The sequence below is a fragment of the Neoarius graeffei genome, chromosome 23, assembly GCF_027579695.1.
Source record: "Neoarius graeffei isolate fNeoGra1 chromosome 23, fNeoGra1.pri, whole genome shotgun sequence".
NCBI lineage: Eukaryota > Metazoa > Chordata > Actinopteri > Siluriformes > Ariidae > Neoarius > Neoarius graeffei.
The window spans coordinates 10,155,141-10,172,131 of NC_083591.1; the positions used below are offsets into that span (position 1 = coordinate 10,155,141).

The window sequence follows — 16,991 nt, forward strand, 5'->3', positions numbered from 1 at the left end:
TGACTCTAATTTCACATACTTTTGCCACTCACAGATATGTAATATTGGATCATTTTCCTCAATAAAAAAAATGACCAAGGATAATATTTTTGTCTCATTTGTTTAACTGGGTTCTTTTTATCTACTTTTAGGACTTGTGTGAAAATCCGATGATGTTTTAGGTCATATTTATGCAGAAATATAGAGAATTCTAAAGGGTTCACAAACTTTCAAGCATTATGGGTAGACTGGATATTCAAACAGTACATTGAAATCGTTTCTCAACAGCGGACACAGATGTCGGAGTTCAGTCCCAAACAGATAAAAGTTCTCTGCGCACCATGTTAGCAGTCATCGACTACCTCAGACAGCAGAGACGACCACTGGGACCTAACAGGTTTGTTCACATTCTCTTTCTTGTCACTTTGTGTTTCTTTCAGGGAAACCTCCACTCTGAAACACTAACACTTCTCTGGCATGCTGACATCATGGTAGAACATTGCTAGCATGGTTACATTGGTGATTAACAGGAGAAAAAAATTGTCATATTAATGGGAAAGCCATGTAGATGTAGTGGAGACAGCGAAAGTTGGACTTAGGGCAGATGTTTGGCTTGGCTGGTTAGCAATGTACAACCCCAATTTCATAAATTTGGGACGCTGTGTAAACTGTAAATAAAAACACATTGCGATTAATTTGCAAAGCATGGAAACCCTATATTTCATTGAAAATAGCACAGAGACAACATATCACATGTCGAAGCTGAGAAATTTTATTGTTTTTTGGTTTTGATGTCAGCAGCACATTTCAAAGAAGTTGGGATGGGAGCATGTTTTACCACTTGTGTTGCATCACCTCTAGTTTTAACAACACTCTGTAAACGTTTGGGAACTGACGAGACCGATTGCTGTAGTTTCGAAAGAGAAATGTTGTCCCATGATATACAATTTCAGTTGCTCAACAGTTCGGGGTCTCCTTTGTTGTATTTTGCGCTTCATAATGCGCCAAACGTTTTAAATGGGAGACAGGTCTGGACTGCAGGCAGGCCAGTTTAGCACCCGGACTCTCTTACTACAGAGTCGTGCAGTTTTAATATGTGCAGAAAGCGGTTTGGCATTGTCTTGCTGAAAGAAGGAAGGCCTTCCCTGAAAAAGATTTTGTCTGGATGGCAGCATATTGCTCTGAAACGTGTATATATCATTCAGCGTTAATGATGCCTCCCCAGATGTACAAGCTACCCATGTCATGTGCACGGATGCACCCTCATACCATCACAGACGCTGGCTTTTGAACTGTGTGCTGATGATAAGCCGGATGGTCCCTCTCCTCTTTAGCCTGGAGGACATGATTTCTAAAAGAATTTCTACTTTTTATTTCTCAGACCTCGAGACAATTTTCCACTTCGCCTCAGTCCATCGTAAAAGAGCTCGGACCCAAAGAAGGTGGCGGTGTCTCTGGATATTGTTTATATCTGGTTTTCACTTGCATTTGTGGATGCAGTAATGAACTGTTTTCACCGATGATGGTTTTCTGAAGTGTTCCTGAACCCATCCAGTGATTTCCACTACAGACACGTGTCTGCTTTTAATGCAGTGTTGCCTGAGGGCCTGAAGATCACAGGCATCCAGTGTCAGTTTTCAGCCTTGTTTCTTGCATACAGAGATTTCTCCAGATTCTCTGAATCTTCATGATGTACACCATAGATGATGTGATCCCTAAATTCTGTGCAATTTTACATTGAGGAACGTTATTCTTAAACTGTTGCACTGTTTGCCCACGCAGTCTTTCACAGAACGGTGAACCCCTGCCCATCTTTACTTCTGAGAGACTCCGCCTCTCTGGGATGCTCTTTTTATACCAAATCATGTTACTGATCTGTTAACCAAATTATTATTCTTATTTTTTTAAGCATTACATGACGTTTGCAGTCTTTTGTTGCTCTTGTCCCAACTTTTCTGAAACGTGTTGCTGACATCAAATTCAAAATGAGCATACATGTTTAAAAAAAAAAATTCAGTTTCACCATTTGATATGTTGTCTTTGTATTATTTTCAATGAAATATCAGGTTTTCATGATTTGCAAAGCGTTATATTCTGTTTCTTTATTTGAGTTTTACACAGTGTCCCAAATTTGTGGGAATGGGGTTGTATAAGCTGCCAAGTAAAAGTTATTGATAGTGTTACTAGCATAGAAGTTGAAACTTTAGACTCGTATCGTTATCGATTTATTTTAATATAAATTATCACGTTTCAGACTAAATAAGTGAACTCGGAATCCTTGATGCCACTGAAGATTAAGGCCCTGTCCACACGGCAACGAATTCAGGTGAATCTGATAAAATTGTTTATCGTTTCGGCCTGGCGTCCACACGGCACCAGCGTTTTGGGTGCCCCAAAATGACATCTTTTGAGAACGGGTTCCAGAGTGAAAAAATCTTGCAACGGCGCCGTTGCGAAGTCGTCTGGATGAGTAGAACGGATTTGTTTACGATGACGTCACAACCACATGACAATCCCGCCAGCAAAAATAGGGGAAAAAAAGGAGCGATCTCACCTCTTCAGATGTTGGTTTAAGTCCGACAATACATTCCTCAAAAAGGGCGTAGAAGAACAAAGTACCGTATTTTTCGGACTATAAGTCGCACTTTTTTTCATGGTTCGGCTGGCCATGCGACTTATACTCCGGTGCGACGTATATATGTTTTTTTTTTTTTCACCGCGGAATAACTGGAGCTGATGCTGAGTCTGACGACAGCCACGCAGAAGAAGAGGAAACGGCGCTTCGTCTGCCGCTGGAGTTGGCAGAGTTGTTCAGAAGCGACACCGAGGATGAGGAATTCAATGGATTTGCTGATTTGGAGTGAAATCATCAGCTTGATAAACTTGATTGACCTGTGTTTTATTATTAATGATAGGCCTATAGTTATTTAAATAAGTTATGTAATGATTTTAGGCAGTGCTTAATTTGTGAAGTGGGAGGTCCCGGAACGCAGGAGGTGGGTGGGTCTGGCGACTCAAAAAAAAAAAAGGCGGGGGGTGGTTTACTATAACTTTACGCACATGCGCTTATTGTGTGTGTAAAAAAAAATAAAATAATATCAGACATTATGATCTTAGAAAACGCTTTCGTGACGAACAGTTACAGACAGTAATATGTCGTGATATTATGTTATAAAATATTTTTTATTAGGCTATATATTAAATTATATCTTAAATTTATCTTCTAAAATAACAGACTGTACTCATCACAATCGGTTTATTTCACCATTGGAGATCAGATCACACAAGACATGCGTTAAATGACTCATTTTAAGGATTTAAGTAGGGGATTTAAAAGCAGTGCCAGCGGGACTTCGTGGCTCAGGTGGATAAGGCGCCATACCATAAATCCGGGGACCCGGGTTCGATTCCGACCTGCGGTCATTTTCCGAGCCCTCCCTGTTTTTCTCCTGCTCATTAAAAGCAGTGCCAGCAAACATAAGTGTGATCAATTCAAGTAATAGTTAATAAATAAAGGGTTTACAAAACAAGTTGGAGAATTCATTTTAAAAATTTTAGTAAGCTTTCTTGTTTTTTTGCCATTTTTTCCACAGCGCAAGCTAACGGCTACAAAAAACCCAGTGTTCTATTGAGCGCAAGTATACACCCCATGTCCCCCCCCTTCCCCTTTCGCAGATTTTGTGGATGTCATCGGAGAGAAATCAACAACAGATATCAAAATCAAAACCGAACACTAAACACATGTTTATTTACTTATTTAATTTATTGTTTGATTTTTTCCCTTTGTGATGGTCACGGAGGTGATCTGATCCATTTTAAATAGCTGCCGGAACACCGAATGAAATGAAAATAGCTGCCGGATCCGACAACGGAGGTTCCGGATCTTGTTCCGTCATGTTCCGGCTCAAATTAAGCCCTGGTTTTCGGCCTATAGGCTATTGAATAACTTGATGTTACGGTACATATTCAGCCAGTTTTCCTCTGGGCTATTATAAATGATTTTGTTTTGCATTTTTAAAAATAACTCTCCTTCCAAGATGAACTTTATTCTTCGTCTCTGATGTTATGGTGTTAATGGTCTGAATAACGTTTAATGTTTTTATCTGATATGATGTTAACTGGCAGGCGCACTTTCTGCCTGTTTTTTTTTTCTCTGAGCAGTTGTTGGGTTTTTTTTTTTTAACTAGACGGTTGTTTTTACTACCGTACCCGTCTTTGGAGATGATATACCTATAGCCTACTTGACCTCTGATTTGATGAAATAAAATTCGACAAAAATGAAGAATGACACTCCTCGATGATGACTACAGCTTTAATAACACAGATGAAAGAGCCATGGGGCGATAATAAACCCTACCGGTAAAAATATTCTAAAAGCAAACTGATTAATGCATCAGTAATAGGCTACTAATATTAGTTATAATAATAATATAGGCTATTAGTAATAACGATAGTGATAGTATTAAAGATAGTAGTAGATATTTTAAATAATCAGACTAGGCTACTTACAGGGCAAAGGGCGCGTTATCACTGCTCAGCTGTTCGTTTATTAAATAAACAATGCAGTCGCGCAGTAACCACGCGCCGCTTATCAGATAGAATCACAGATTCTATGGATAGAATAACCCTTCAAAAAAGTGCGACTTGTAGTCCGGTGTGACGTATATATGTTTTTTTTCGTCTTCATAATGCATTTTTTGGCTGATGCGACTTAAACTCCGGAGCGACGTATAGTCCGGAAAATACGGTAATCCATCAACATGTAGCATTCAATTTATTCCGGACCATTAAAGAATTCTGGAGGATATCAGAATGTTGGCGTACCGGCTTCCATCTACCCCCGTTCATTCCTCTTTCCGCGTCTCCATTCAAAAAACGAGCATGTGATTTAAATGGACTATATCCATAGGACAGGGAGTGAGAAGGTGTGCGCGTGTGACAGTGACAGGGAAGAACCTAGGCTCATGCTCGCCCTGAATTTCTCTTAAAGTGAAGGCAGAAGAACGTTCAGCGCCTGGCCAGGCTTTCTATGTATTAATTTACTTAGACGTTTTAATATGAAATATAAATAAGTGTCTTAGACAATAGATACTATTTTACGCTACTGATTAATAATCAAAACTTTGTGGCTGATGCTACAGAAGAAGGGGTTTATGCGCATGCGTCTACTTCTTCTATTGTTCTGGTGTCTCCGATGGGACCGTCTTACAGCGCACGTAGAGGTGTGGCATGTGTATTGCATCGTTTTCAGCAAGCGTTGCGTTGCCATATGAACCTGATATTTTACTGATCCGTTGCCCATGTGGACGAGATATTTAAAAAAAAAAAAAAAAATCTCGTCGTGTGGATGTAGCCTAATGCCGCTTTTCCACTACAAACGCGGCTGAGCCGTGCCGTGCTGAGTCGAGCTGAGTGGGGCTGTTGGAGTTGCATTTCGACTACAACCGCGCTGAACCGTGCTGGCTGGAAGTGGGTGGACACATTGGGTGGAGTTAGCGAAAGTGGGTGGACGTCACATGATGTCGTTAAGCAGCACAAACAGTGACATCAGTGAGCTTTTAAGCGGTAGTCTCACAACCCGGATAGTAAACAATAAACATGGAGGACATGGAGTCGTTAGTGTTGCTGGTCTTGGTGCTGTGGCTTGTAGTCACCGACAACGCCAACAGATACTGGCAAGAGCGTATAGATGAGACGAGGCGCATAAGGCTTCATAATTCTCGTAATTCGTAATTCTCCTTCTTCCGGGTTTACGGTGTTTACAGATCCCAGCGTGCTCGCGGGGCGTGTGAGGACACTCCTCCTCACCAATCAGTGCGCAGGGGAGTGTCTGCTCACGCCCCCAGCCTCACTCGGCTCGCTTTGGCTCGCTTCAGCCTCACTCCAAAACGGTGCGAGTTTTAGGGGCTAAGCAGGGCTGAAGCGAGCTGAAGTGAGCTGAAAAAGGGTAGTGGAAAAGGGCCATAAGTTGCCGGTCAGTGTGGATGTTTCCGTTAACTGGCTATATGCTGCTGCTGATACTACTACTATTACTACTACTACGAAGAAAAAGAACATGACATATTAGGGCCATTGTAGGTTAAAAAAATGGTGCTGAGGCAGGGGGTAATATTCTGAGGAAATAAAACTCAAAGTTTCTGAGATTAAAGTCATACATTTACAAGAAAAATCACAGATGTTCTCCAAGATTATGGTCAGAAATTTGTGAGGGGGGGGGGGAAACCCACCTCAGAAATTCTGAGAAAAAAGTCATAAATACCGATGTTAAAAAGTCAGAAATTCAAAATTAAAAAGTCACACATTTACGAGAAAAAACCTCTCCTGCTTCCTAGCTGCAGTGAATTCTGGGAAATCTCATCTCATTATCTCTAGCCGCTTTATCCTGTTCTACAGGGTCGCAGGCAAGCTGGAGCCTATCCCAGCTGACTACGGGCGAAAGGCGGGGTACACCCTGGACAAGTCGCCAGGTCATCACAGGGCTGACACATAGACACAGACAACCATTCACACTCACATTCACACCTACGGTCAATTTAGAGTCACCAGTTAACCTAACCTGCATGTCTTTGGACTGTGGGGGAAACCGGAGCACCCGGAGGAAACCCACGCGGACACGGGGAGAACATGCAAACTCCGCACAGAAAGGCCCTCGCCGGCCCCAGGACTCGAACCCAGGACCTTCTTGTTGTAAGGCGACAGCGCTAACCACTACATCACCATGCCGCCTGAATTCTGGGAAATGTCAGATAAAATTATTTTATATTGCGCGAGCAAGAAGGGAAGACTGCGTTTCCTGCATTTCTCGTCTCGGCCACGACGTCTATATGATATGATGACGTTGATCCAACCTTGCAAAGTGAAATGATGCGGTTCGTTGACCAAAAATAAAGCTAGTTTTCCAAATTTAATCTCAGAATTTGTTCCCCCCCCCCCCCCCCCCTTTTTTTTTTTTTTAACCTACAGTGGTCCTGTAATAATAATCATAATCTGAATAACACTGTTGCAGTGCTGGATGTGGAACCGTGTGCGAGTCCAACTTCTGGCTGGATCTGAACTATCTGGAAGTGGCTCGAGCCGCACAGCTCTGCTCCGCCCATTTCACCGCCCTGCTGTACTCCGAGATCTATGTGGACAACATCCGCAACAGCATGGAGGAGAAGCACAGGTACGACTTGTGGAGCTTGTTGCGTTTTGGAATGCTGAAGTACTAATGACACACAACTCGTTTTAATGAGTCGACATCCAGCTGTACAGCGCCGTCACCCAATTTTAAAAATTGCATTCGAACGTCAATTAGTATTCAGATTCATTGGAATATTAATTAGCTGTCAGTTTAGAATGACTTTTATACTGCAATCACATTTGTACTGATCTGTAAGACACAGGAGGTGAAACCTGATGCTTTCTTAAGCAAAGATAGTCGTGCACAGGCATCGCTTTCATTGATTAAAAAAATAATAATAATAATAAACACCCAGATATGACTAAAAGTTTCAGTTGGCACAAAAAGGTTGCTTTTTTTTCAGATTTGATATACATTTCATATTGCTGAATATTCCTCATAGCAATATTATTAGGCGTATCAGACGCTCGCTGGCCGTGGTGTGAAAATTGTCCAGGCAGACGCTGTTCTAAATTTCAAAATCTGTCATTGCTTAACTCTTGAATATTTTCTATCGTCAGTACGATCATTAAAAAAGCTCATAATCTCTGCTTTCCAAAGAAATTTATCTCATTAAGATCTGTTCAGTACTTTGGGAGTAACGGCAGGTTGAAGTTGGTACAACAAAGTACACACTCTGCTCGCGTGACGTCAGGAAACTGCCGGTGCTTTTAGAGTCACAGGAAAGCGCTCAGGCTCTCTCTCTCTCTCGTCTGATCGGTTTCCGACTGGATTACTCGTGAATATCAATCAGATAACTTTTATTCATAGGGATGTTCTCTCGCCCTCACTGTTTCTGATGAAGTATTCAGCAAAATTTTCCATCTGCTAGTTTTGATGTTCTGCTTCACAGGAGACTCTGAAGTGAGTTTTCATAGCTTTACCTACTTATTTTTTTTTTCAAATCAAACTGATTTCATGTAAGTAAATAAATAACCATTTTAGAATATAACCGGAGTTGTTTTGATGAAAACTATTGAGATCTTAGTGGTCGGAATGAGATTTTAAAAAACCAGACGTCAGAAACGTGAGTGTCAATTTCAATTCACTTAATTGGAATTGTTTATTGGATGTGGCTCAGACGGTTTTTTCGAGGTTCGCCTTAAAAGCTGCGAATATTAATCGAAATAATCATTTATATTCTTTCATATAAACACTAGTAGGCCCTACTTAGAAATACAAAGGCCTGTCGAGCACAAAGAGGGTATTAGAAATAATCTTTGATTACTTTTTAATTTTAATAGAGAACGGTAGATGTGAACGACATTCAGTGCTTATTTATGTATATTTTATCATTAACATTGATTTCTCCTTCTTTGTGATGTACAAATGAGAGTCAAGATCAGATTTATATTGCACAAATGGTGAAACTTTGAAGAAGAGAGCATGCCGATTTAACGTTTTTACCAAATTAGCACTAATTAAATACTAATTTGTATTGTAAAGGTTCCCCCAGTTGGAACGGTCGAGATCAATGCGTTCGTGCCACCTGCAGAATTCTGGGCCGAAAAAACACTGCGAAAAACAGACCAGACAAAAACAGAGATTGGTTTCCCCGTCGTTTATTCAGTCTTTTCACCAAAGATACAGCATTAAAAAAAAAAAAACCTTTTAGAACAAATTATAATAATAACAAATGTCTGTTTATCCTTCTAAAGGCAGCTGTATTTGTGTGTGTTGTCTGTATGTGTGCACAGGTGTGTGTGTGTGTGTGAGAATGTGTGTGTGTGTGTGTGCGTATGTGAATGTCTTGTGCTAGGTCAGCAAATCACATCTTAATTCCATCAATATGAGTGAAACCTTGGATCAGTCATAAGCAAAATATCCTGTATATATTTCATATCAATTCAGCATTTACGCACGACAAAGCGCGAGATGTTTTTACGACAATTTTAAACAAAGACACTATGTTTAGTCGAACAAAGAAGTGTCTTCTCCACTGGAAGAAGGTCACACAGTAACTTTTACAGGAAGCCACACAGGAACAGTCAACAAAGGATCTCAGGGCCCGTTTACACGAGGACGCTGTCGGGTAAAAACGACTAAATATTTTATCGGAAGTGCCTTTTGTCTACACGTGGACGGCGTTTCCGAGGCTGAAAAACGGAAAAAATTGAAAACGCCTACCAGAGTGGATAAGTTAAAAACAGACCCCGTTGCATATCCGTCTAAACTACCCAATACGCGAAACTGCTCGGATCTGCTCATGTCGGGTACGCGTTTACGTCATACATATGTCATATACTGTACATGCCAGCCCGGGAAGTAAGAAAGTAAGTAAAAAAGTAAGAGCATGTCTGATTACATCGATCCAACGGACCTTCAAGCTGCTCTGGCAGCTTTAATAAACGTCCAGGAGTCCTTCGAACATCTATACCGAATCTGCACATATACCGTTAATGAACAGAGGCGGGTATAGTATGCTCTTACTTTTTTACTTACTTTCTTACTTACCATAGCCAGAGTAGTCAAAGTTTTCGCGGCGCAGATGTGCAGATCAGACAAGACGGAAGACGTTGCGCATGCGTACAGACATAGCGGAGGTCTTTCACAGCACCACCTAGCCGCCTGGCATGCACATCCAGTTGAATTCCACACATTTATGCGTCACCGTATAGACGCCGATTTCCTCCTTGAAAATGGTCGTGTAGACGCGGAAAAAAGTGAGAACGAAAACGGACTTTTGCGTTTTTGTTTCAGACCGTCCCCGTGTAAAGTGGGCCTAAGAAGCTAAATATTAAAATCATAAAGTCTGAACAATCCTAAATTACATTCTGCATTCTAAAACTATAAAACTAACTTAAATCACTTAATACAGCTTTAAATCTAACATTCAATCATTTCAATTTCAAATTCAACACTGAAGAGACTGGTTAAATCTAACAATCCTAAATCACGTCTAGCTATAAAACTAACTTAAATCATGGCTTTAAATCTAACATGCATAATGTGTCTTTTATTAATTTTTCAAACTTTGTATTCAGTATATGACCATCTACAGTATGTGCTGCCAATTTCCATGTAAATATCTTGAAAAATAAAAAGAGTTATTAAGAAAAAACATTTGATCTCATTGGTTAATGAGGCCCTTTTTGGACCATGTGATCCTCATAGAGAATATTATGGCAGTTTTCTAAAAATTAAGCCATTTTTTCAATCTTTGATTTGTAATATCTTGAGAACGGATAAACGTATTTTAATTCTGTAAAAAGTATGATGTTCTGCATTCAATTCTGAATTCAATGAGGGCAGTTTCAAGCAATTTGAATTTTCATCTGATATACCTACTATTATTTACTTTCCAAGTTCCTTTTTTGTTTTTTGGTATGTATATAATGTTAACTTTCTTCAGAGCTCAATCCAGAATATCACGCCGGATCACGTTTGATGATAGCAGTCAAAACCTGTCCATCGGCAGTATGTCTGAGACGAGTATTGAAGACTCGGGCATGAGCTTGCAGGTAACTAACACCTTAATAGAGTGTATTTCTAGTCCAAGGCATTGGTGTGTGCTACGTAATTGTCGCTAATTTTGCAGGACATCCTGATTGAGGTGTACAGGAGCATTGGGGAGCCTGATAGCCTGTATGGATGTGGAGGTGGCAAGTTGATTAATCCTCTAACAAGGTCAGACCGCATTTGTCACCTTTTCATGCATTTCGTTTTTTGCTTTTGCTGTTTAGAAAACGTGCGTAGAAAGAACAGGCATTGAAAAGAACATTAGCATACGTATAATACTCACTTATCTCAACACCATCAGTAGTGAGTGTGTTTATTTTTATTTAACCGTATTCCCAATCATCTTTCTTAAATACCAGAATCAGGACATACGAGCATGAGGCCATGTGGGGTAAGGCTCTGGCCTCTTATGACCTTCACGCCAATCTCCCAGAGGTGACGAGGCAGGTTGGCATAATGGAGGTACAGATGAACCTGTGCAGTGTCTGAATTTCATGAAATATTGAAATATGGCTCCATCGGCCCTTCATTGCCTCTCTCATTTACATATCTCATCAATTATGCGCTCTTTTAGAGTCTGCAGAATTTAGGGCTCTGTGGGATCCTGAACACGTACCTGCACGGTCTGAGAAGACACGGGGCCGAGTGGGCACCGGCGCTCCGAGAATTTCACTTCCAGGCAGCCTGGAGGAACACGCAGTGGGAAACGGACGTGGACGAGAGGTAGGAGTTTTTAGTTCAAAAGCAAAAAAAGAATTGAGGCATGAACGTTGGTCCATAATTAAGAGTTTGGCTGGTGTACACCAATAACAAGTTAGTTTTATTTGAGGTGATCGTGTGCTACGAGGCCAACTGTGTGATCATGCAGCGGCCCAATATCATACACAGTGCCCTCCACAATTATTGGTGCTACTTGGAAAGATTAAGAAAAAGGGATAGAAAAAGCCACCTTTTGGTGAAGTTGCTTCATCTCACACTGAAAAAATGAGAAAAATCTAACCTTTTAATTGAAACACATGTATTCAGAGAGAAATGAATCATCAAGAAATAATTATTTCCATTTTGAATCCTCATTCACGGCTGTAATGCAAATTGCTTCCTCCTCGGTATACAAGTGCACTTCCATGGCAGGAAAAAAACTACATTTTGCTGCCTATGTAGTCCCCTATTTATACAAATAGGAGTCATTCAGGATTCAGCCATGTTTTTGCTTGGTGTTTTTGCTCGACCAAAGTTATACAGTATTATGACCTTTATATTGCATAAATAAAGCCATTTGGTGAAACTTTGAAGAAGAGATGGTACTGGTTTAAAGTTTTTACCTAACGTAATATTATGTATGAGGATAACATGGTCCAAAATGGGCCTCATTAACTAATGAGATCAAACTGTTAGCAAGTTAGAGGTTTTTAGCTTTCTCCTGAAATGTTTTATTTTGCCTTCCTCAGGGTAGTAAAACTCGCTTTCGCTCTGAAGGCTGTCGTTATCGCTATCCATGATGTAAAATTAATGCTATTTTGAATCCTCATTCACGGCTGTAATGCAAATGGCTTCCTCCTCGGTATACAAGTGCACTTCCATGGCAGGAAAAAAAACTACATTTTGCCGCCTATGTAGTCCCATATTTATACAAAATTGAGTCATTCAGGATTCAGCCATGTTTTTGCTCGGCGTTAGCAAATTACAGTTTTTAGCTTTCTCCTGAAATGTTTTATTTTATTTATTTCTTCTTCCTCAGGGTAGTAAAACTCGCTTTCGCTGTGAACACTGCCGTTATCGCTGTCCATGCTGTAAAATTAATGCTATTCTCCTGAGAAATGCTGGCAAAAATTTATAAGATTTTTGATAATCTTATAAGTAAATCTTATAAAAAAAAAAAAAAGATAAATGTTGACAAAAAATGCTGCTATGTTTGTTGTTGTTGTGAACGAGCAAGTCGCCAGGGGTCCGTAACTGGGGTCCCGCTCGCCAGCCAATCAGAGCACAGGATTTGGATCGCGAAAAAAATAAATGCTATTATTATTATATACAACCTCCTTTTGCCAGTAAAACAGCACTGAGACTTCTGTAACATTTTATAAGGTTGGAGATACAGACCAGAGCATCTGAGCAGGGCTCTACGTTAACTTTGAGACATGGTTGCCCATTCGGGCAACCATTTGTAGAAATCTGGTTGCCCAATCTCATGGTTGCCCAAATATTACATATTATTATTATTATTATTATTATTTTTTTATTATTCAACCTTCTCAGACGCTGTCTGTATCAACAAGCATTGACACTAGCACCCTGTGCGAGTAATGCGGTAATTAGTCATGTAGTGAAGGACATACCAATAGCCAGTCCCCCCAGGATTTCACAGGCCTTTTTTGTGATTGTTGCGGGCTAAAATGTCTGATGTTGCAGGGGGGGTTTCCAAAAAATAGCGATGAAGGTTGCGGTGTTTTTTAGGTTTTTGTTGCGATTACATTGCGGGAGGAAGTGAAAGTTGTGAGAAATTGTTGCGATTTTCTCTTTTTGTGATTAAAATTGAGTGATATGTTAAATATTAAGTTATTACTGAAAAACTATTGATTAAAAAAAACAAAGACACTGAGAAATGGTCCTATAAACAACTTTACCAATATAAAAGATTACCAGGACTACAAAAATGCAGAAAAATAGGCTTTACTTATCCAAATGCACCTGTTGGTTCAAAAGTTAAAGTGCAGAGAACCTCACAGCACAACATGAAGTTACCTTAAAATATAATATAAATGCCTCAGCTTTCATATAAGAAAAAAACACTATTAATACTAGTACTGTGTGCAGGCAGTCTCTCCTGAAGACTAAATTAAACAATAATTATAAACTAATAAAATAAATGGCTCAGGCTTCATAGAAGAAAAAAAAACAATTTGAACAGAATCTCACAGTATGATGCTGAAGCTGCCTAAACAATGGAAAATAAAATACCATTTTGGCAAAAATGTTGGCATCCATTAATTTCTTGTATTAAGTAAAAAATAATGTAAAGTCCACACAGTCCTTCACTGTAAACATAACACACTTTCAGTAACAGAATTTTAGCCTACATAAACACTGACTCGCACATCATGCAATGTTGCCAGATACTGCTGACGTTTTCCAGCCCAAAATATGTTCAAAACCCGCCAAAATGCACTTAAAACCGCCCAATCTGGCAACACTGCGCACATGCTGCTTCTCTTGAACGTATACACGGAAGTAAGGCGGAAGGTAGTTTGTTGACGTCACCTCAAGACGACGCCAACGATTGGTCAAGTTTGCGGGAAAGTTGCGGTGATTGGATATAATTGCAACACCGCCCTGAATTCGCGGGGATTGGTTGAATTTGCGTTGAAGTTGCAAATCGCAACATCGCGAAATCCTGGAGGGTCGGAATAGAACACTGAATATGCACTACGCGATAATTATTAGCAATGGGAAACTGCATTGCGAGCCCGCGATGTGCAAATGTGAATTCCGCTAGTTGTTGAACATCCCGTAATGATAACATGGACGCGGTCTTTCCGAGTCAAACAATCGCAAATCGTGATGGAATTTCATCATAATATGAATGAATAAACATCGTTTTTCACGCAAGTTGACATATTTGGGTAGTTGCCCGATCGGGCAAGCATTTGTGAGAGTCTGGTTGTCCGAATCTATTGAATGGTTGCCCCGGGCAATCGGGCTACTGTTAATGTCGAGCCCTGCTGAGACCATTCCTCTTTACACAATCTGTCCAGATCATCCAGGCTCCTCGACCCTCTCTTGTGCGCTCTCCTGTTCAGCTCAGCCCACAGGGTTTCACAGGGGGTCAGGGCAGAAGCTTGATTCTATGCTCAGTGAACCATTTTTGGTTGATTTGGACATCGGATCATTGTCCTGCTGGAAGATCCAATGACGGCTCAGTTTTAGTTTCCTCTCAGAGGCAGCCAGAGTTTGATTTAAAATGTCCTGGTATTTCATGGAGTCCATGATGCAAATGTACCCTAACAAGGTTTCCAGGGCCTTTGAAGGAAAACCAACCCCAAGACATCACAGAACTTCCACCATGTTTTACAGTTGGGATCGGGTTCTTTTCATTATAACCATCCTTCTTTTTACACCAAACCTACCTTGAGTGTTTCTTGCCAAAAAGATCAATTTTTGTTCCATCAGACCAGAGAACACGGTTCCAGTAAAAGTTCTAGTAGCGTTTCACCAACTTCAGGTGCTTAGATTTGTGGTTAACTGACAGAAAAGGCGTTTTTCTGGCAAACCTTCTAAATAAGCTGTTGGCACGGAGGTGGCATCTGATGGTGGTTTTGGAGAACTTTTTCGCTATATGAGCACTTTATAAGTGTGTTTTTTTTTTTTTTTTCTTGTTGTTGTTACCTCACCCAGGACGGAGTCCATCAGGGGGCGAGGTATTGAAATCAACTCCTCTCACAAGTTTTGGAGGAATTTCACGAAACTTGGCAAAACGCATTGTGATATGTCAGTACTGCGCATATTGTTTTGTTCAATTCGGTCGCATTTTACCAGAGTTACGGCCCTTGATTAACAATCTTGTACTTTCGCAATTTCATGAAGGTGTGCTTGCATTCTGACATCAACTCCTCTCTCAATTTTTGGACGAATTTCTCAAAGCTTGGCAAAAGGCCTTGTTATATGACGGTAATACGCATATTGCGATTTAATTTCGTTTGTGAAAATTTTGCCAGAGTTTTGGCCCTTTGATTTAAATAACTTTGACAATTTCATGAGGGTGTACGTTCTTCTGAGATCAACTCCTCTCAGAATTTGTGGAGGAATTTCACCAAACTTGGCAAAAGGCTTTGTTATATGACAGTTATACGCATATTGAAATTTCGTTTAATTTAGGCAAATTTTACCAGAGTTATGTCCTCGATTATTAACAAACTTGTACTTTGGCAATTTCATCAAGGTGTGCTTGCTTTCAGAAATCAACTTCCCTCACAATTTTTATTATCCTCCACTGGCCAAAAGGTCCGAAGGGGGATTATGTCGTGGCGATATCTGTCCGTCCCAGGAAGGGTACTCACCTTCTGAAAGCAGCTCCTCTCACAGTTTTTGGAGGAATTTTCACGAAACTTGACCGGATTCTTTGTTATATGTTGGTAATACGCATATTCCAATTTCGTTCAAGTCAGTCGCATTTTACCAGAGTTATGGCCTAATTGCCAGCAGGGAATATTGTGCTCTCAGTACAGCAGAAATGATCGTTTTCAGGCAAGTAGCTTTTTTTTTTTTCAATAACCAATACACTTCTCCCTCATTTGGTTTGTGTGTTCTCTTATCTTCCCTACGTTGATGGATGACTAAGGGAATTTGGCCTCTGTGTCACCTCATATTTGTACCCCAGTCCATCAGGAAGTCATGGATTCCAGCTTGAAAGTTCCTACACACTCCAATCAACCCAGACATACTGTATACAACTTAATGGGAAGCATGCTTCAGTTACATTGTGTTCACGATAACTTCCAGGGGTGCAAATAACTGTGGCATGTGTTTTTGTTGAAAATAATTATTTCTCAATATATTTTTTTCTCTGAATAAATTTATTTCAATTAAAGGTTAATTTTTTTCTCATTTTTTCAGTTTGAAATGAAGCTACTTCACCAAAAGGTGGATTTATTTATTTATTTTTCCTCCTTCAGACACTTTTTACTGACCTTTACAAGGGGGACCAGTAATCGTCGAGGGTATTGGAGCAGCTCTAAGCTGTCATTCTTTCACGAGGCTCTCTTTTATTTCCTCTCCTGATGTTCATCTTGGTTATTATTCACCGATATTCACTGAGCCTGAGGCAGATAATTGTTTTAGTATAAATACACAGGTGATTTTTATTTTTAAAAAATTGTATTAAAAAAAATCATTTATTTCAAACTTCAAAAGCGGCACACGAATGTAATGAGGGACTTGTAGGCTTGTGGCACGCGTGCAGACTTGTGTCACTTACACTACCGTTCAAAAGCTTGGGGTCACTTTGAAATTTCCTTATTTTTGAAAGAAAAGCACTGTTCTTTTCAATGAAGATCACTTTAAACTAATCAGAAATGCACTCTATAGAGGGTTCCCGCATGACGTCACCACGCCGCGAGATTTCGGTAGTCGCGATATTGGAAGACCAAGTACACATCTATGCAAGTACATACATACTTAAAACAAACTACACCTGAAATGTAGCCAGGGCCAGTTCTGCCCTAATCTGGACCCGGGTGCAACATCGTGCGCACCCCCTCAAAAAAAAAAAAACACCACACACCAGTCTAAATCAGGACAACCAGTGTTCGAACTACGGGGGTACTCGGGGGATCCGAGATCCCCTGAAACAGACATGAGATCCCTTGAAAACATGATTTGGGAAATGTTGGGGGGTCTC

At 40.3% G+C, this 16,991-nt stretch overlaps 1 protein-coding gene across 1 annotated transcript in view; it reads left to right on the forward strand.

Moving 5' to 3' along the window:
• Positions 1-16,991, forward strand: part of atm (ATM serine/threonine kinase) — a 258,409-nt gene that overhangs the window by 182,476 nt on the left and 58,942 nt on the right. Inside the window, exons 37-42 of the mRNA XM_060905737.1 lie at positions 268-376; positions 6,986-7,144; positions 10,494-10,602; positions 10,680-10,768; positions 10,960-11,062; positions 11,175-11,323. Coding sequence (XP_060761720.1) covers positions 268-376; positions 6,986-7,144; positions 10,494-10,602; positions 10,680-10,768; positions 10,960-11,062; positions 11,175-11,323 — 718 coding nt within the window. The remainder of the gene's footprint in view (positions 1-267; positions 377-6,985; positions 7,145-10,493; positions 10,603-10,679; positions 10,769-10,959; positions 11,063-11,174; positions 11,324-16,991) is intronic.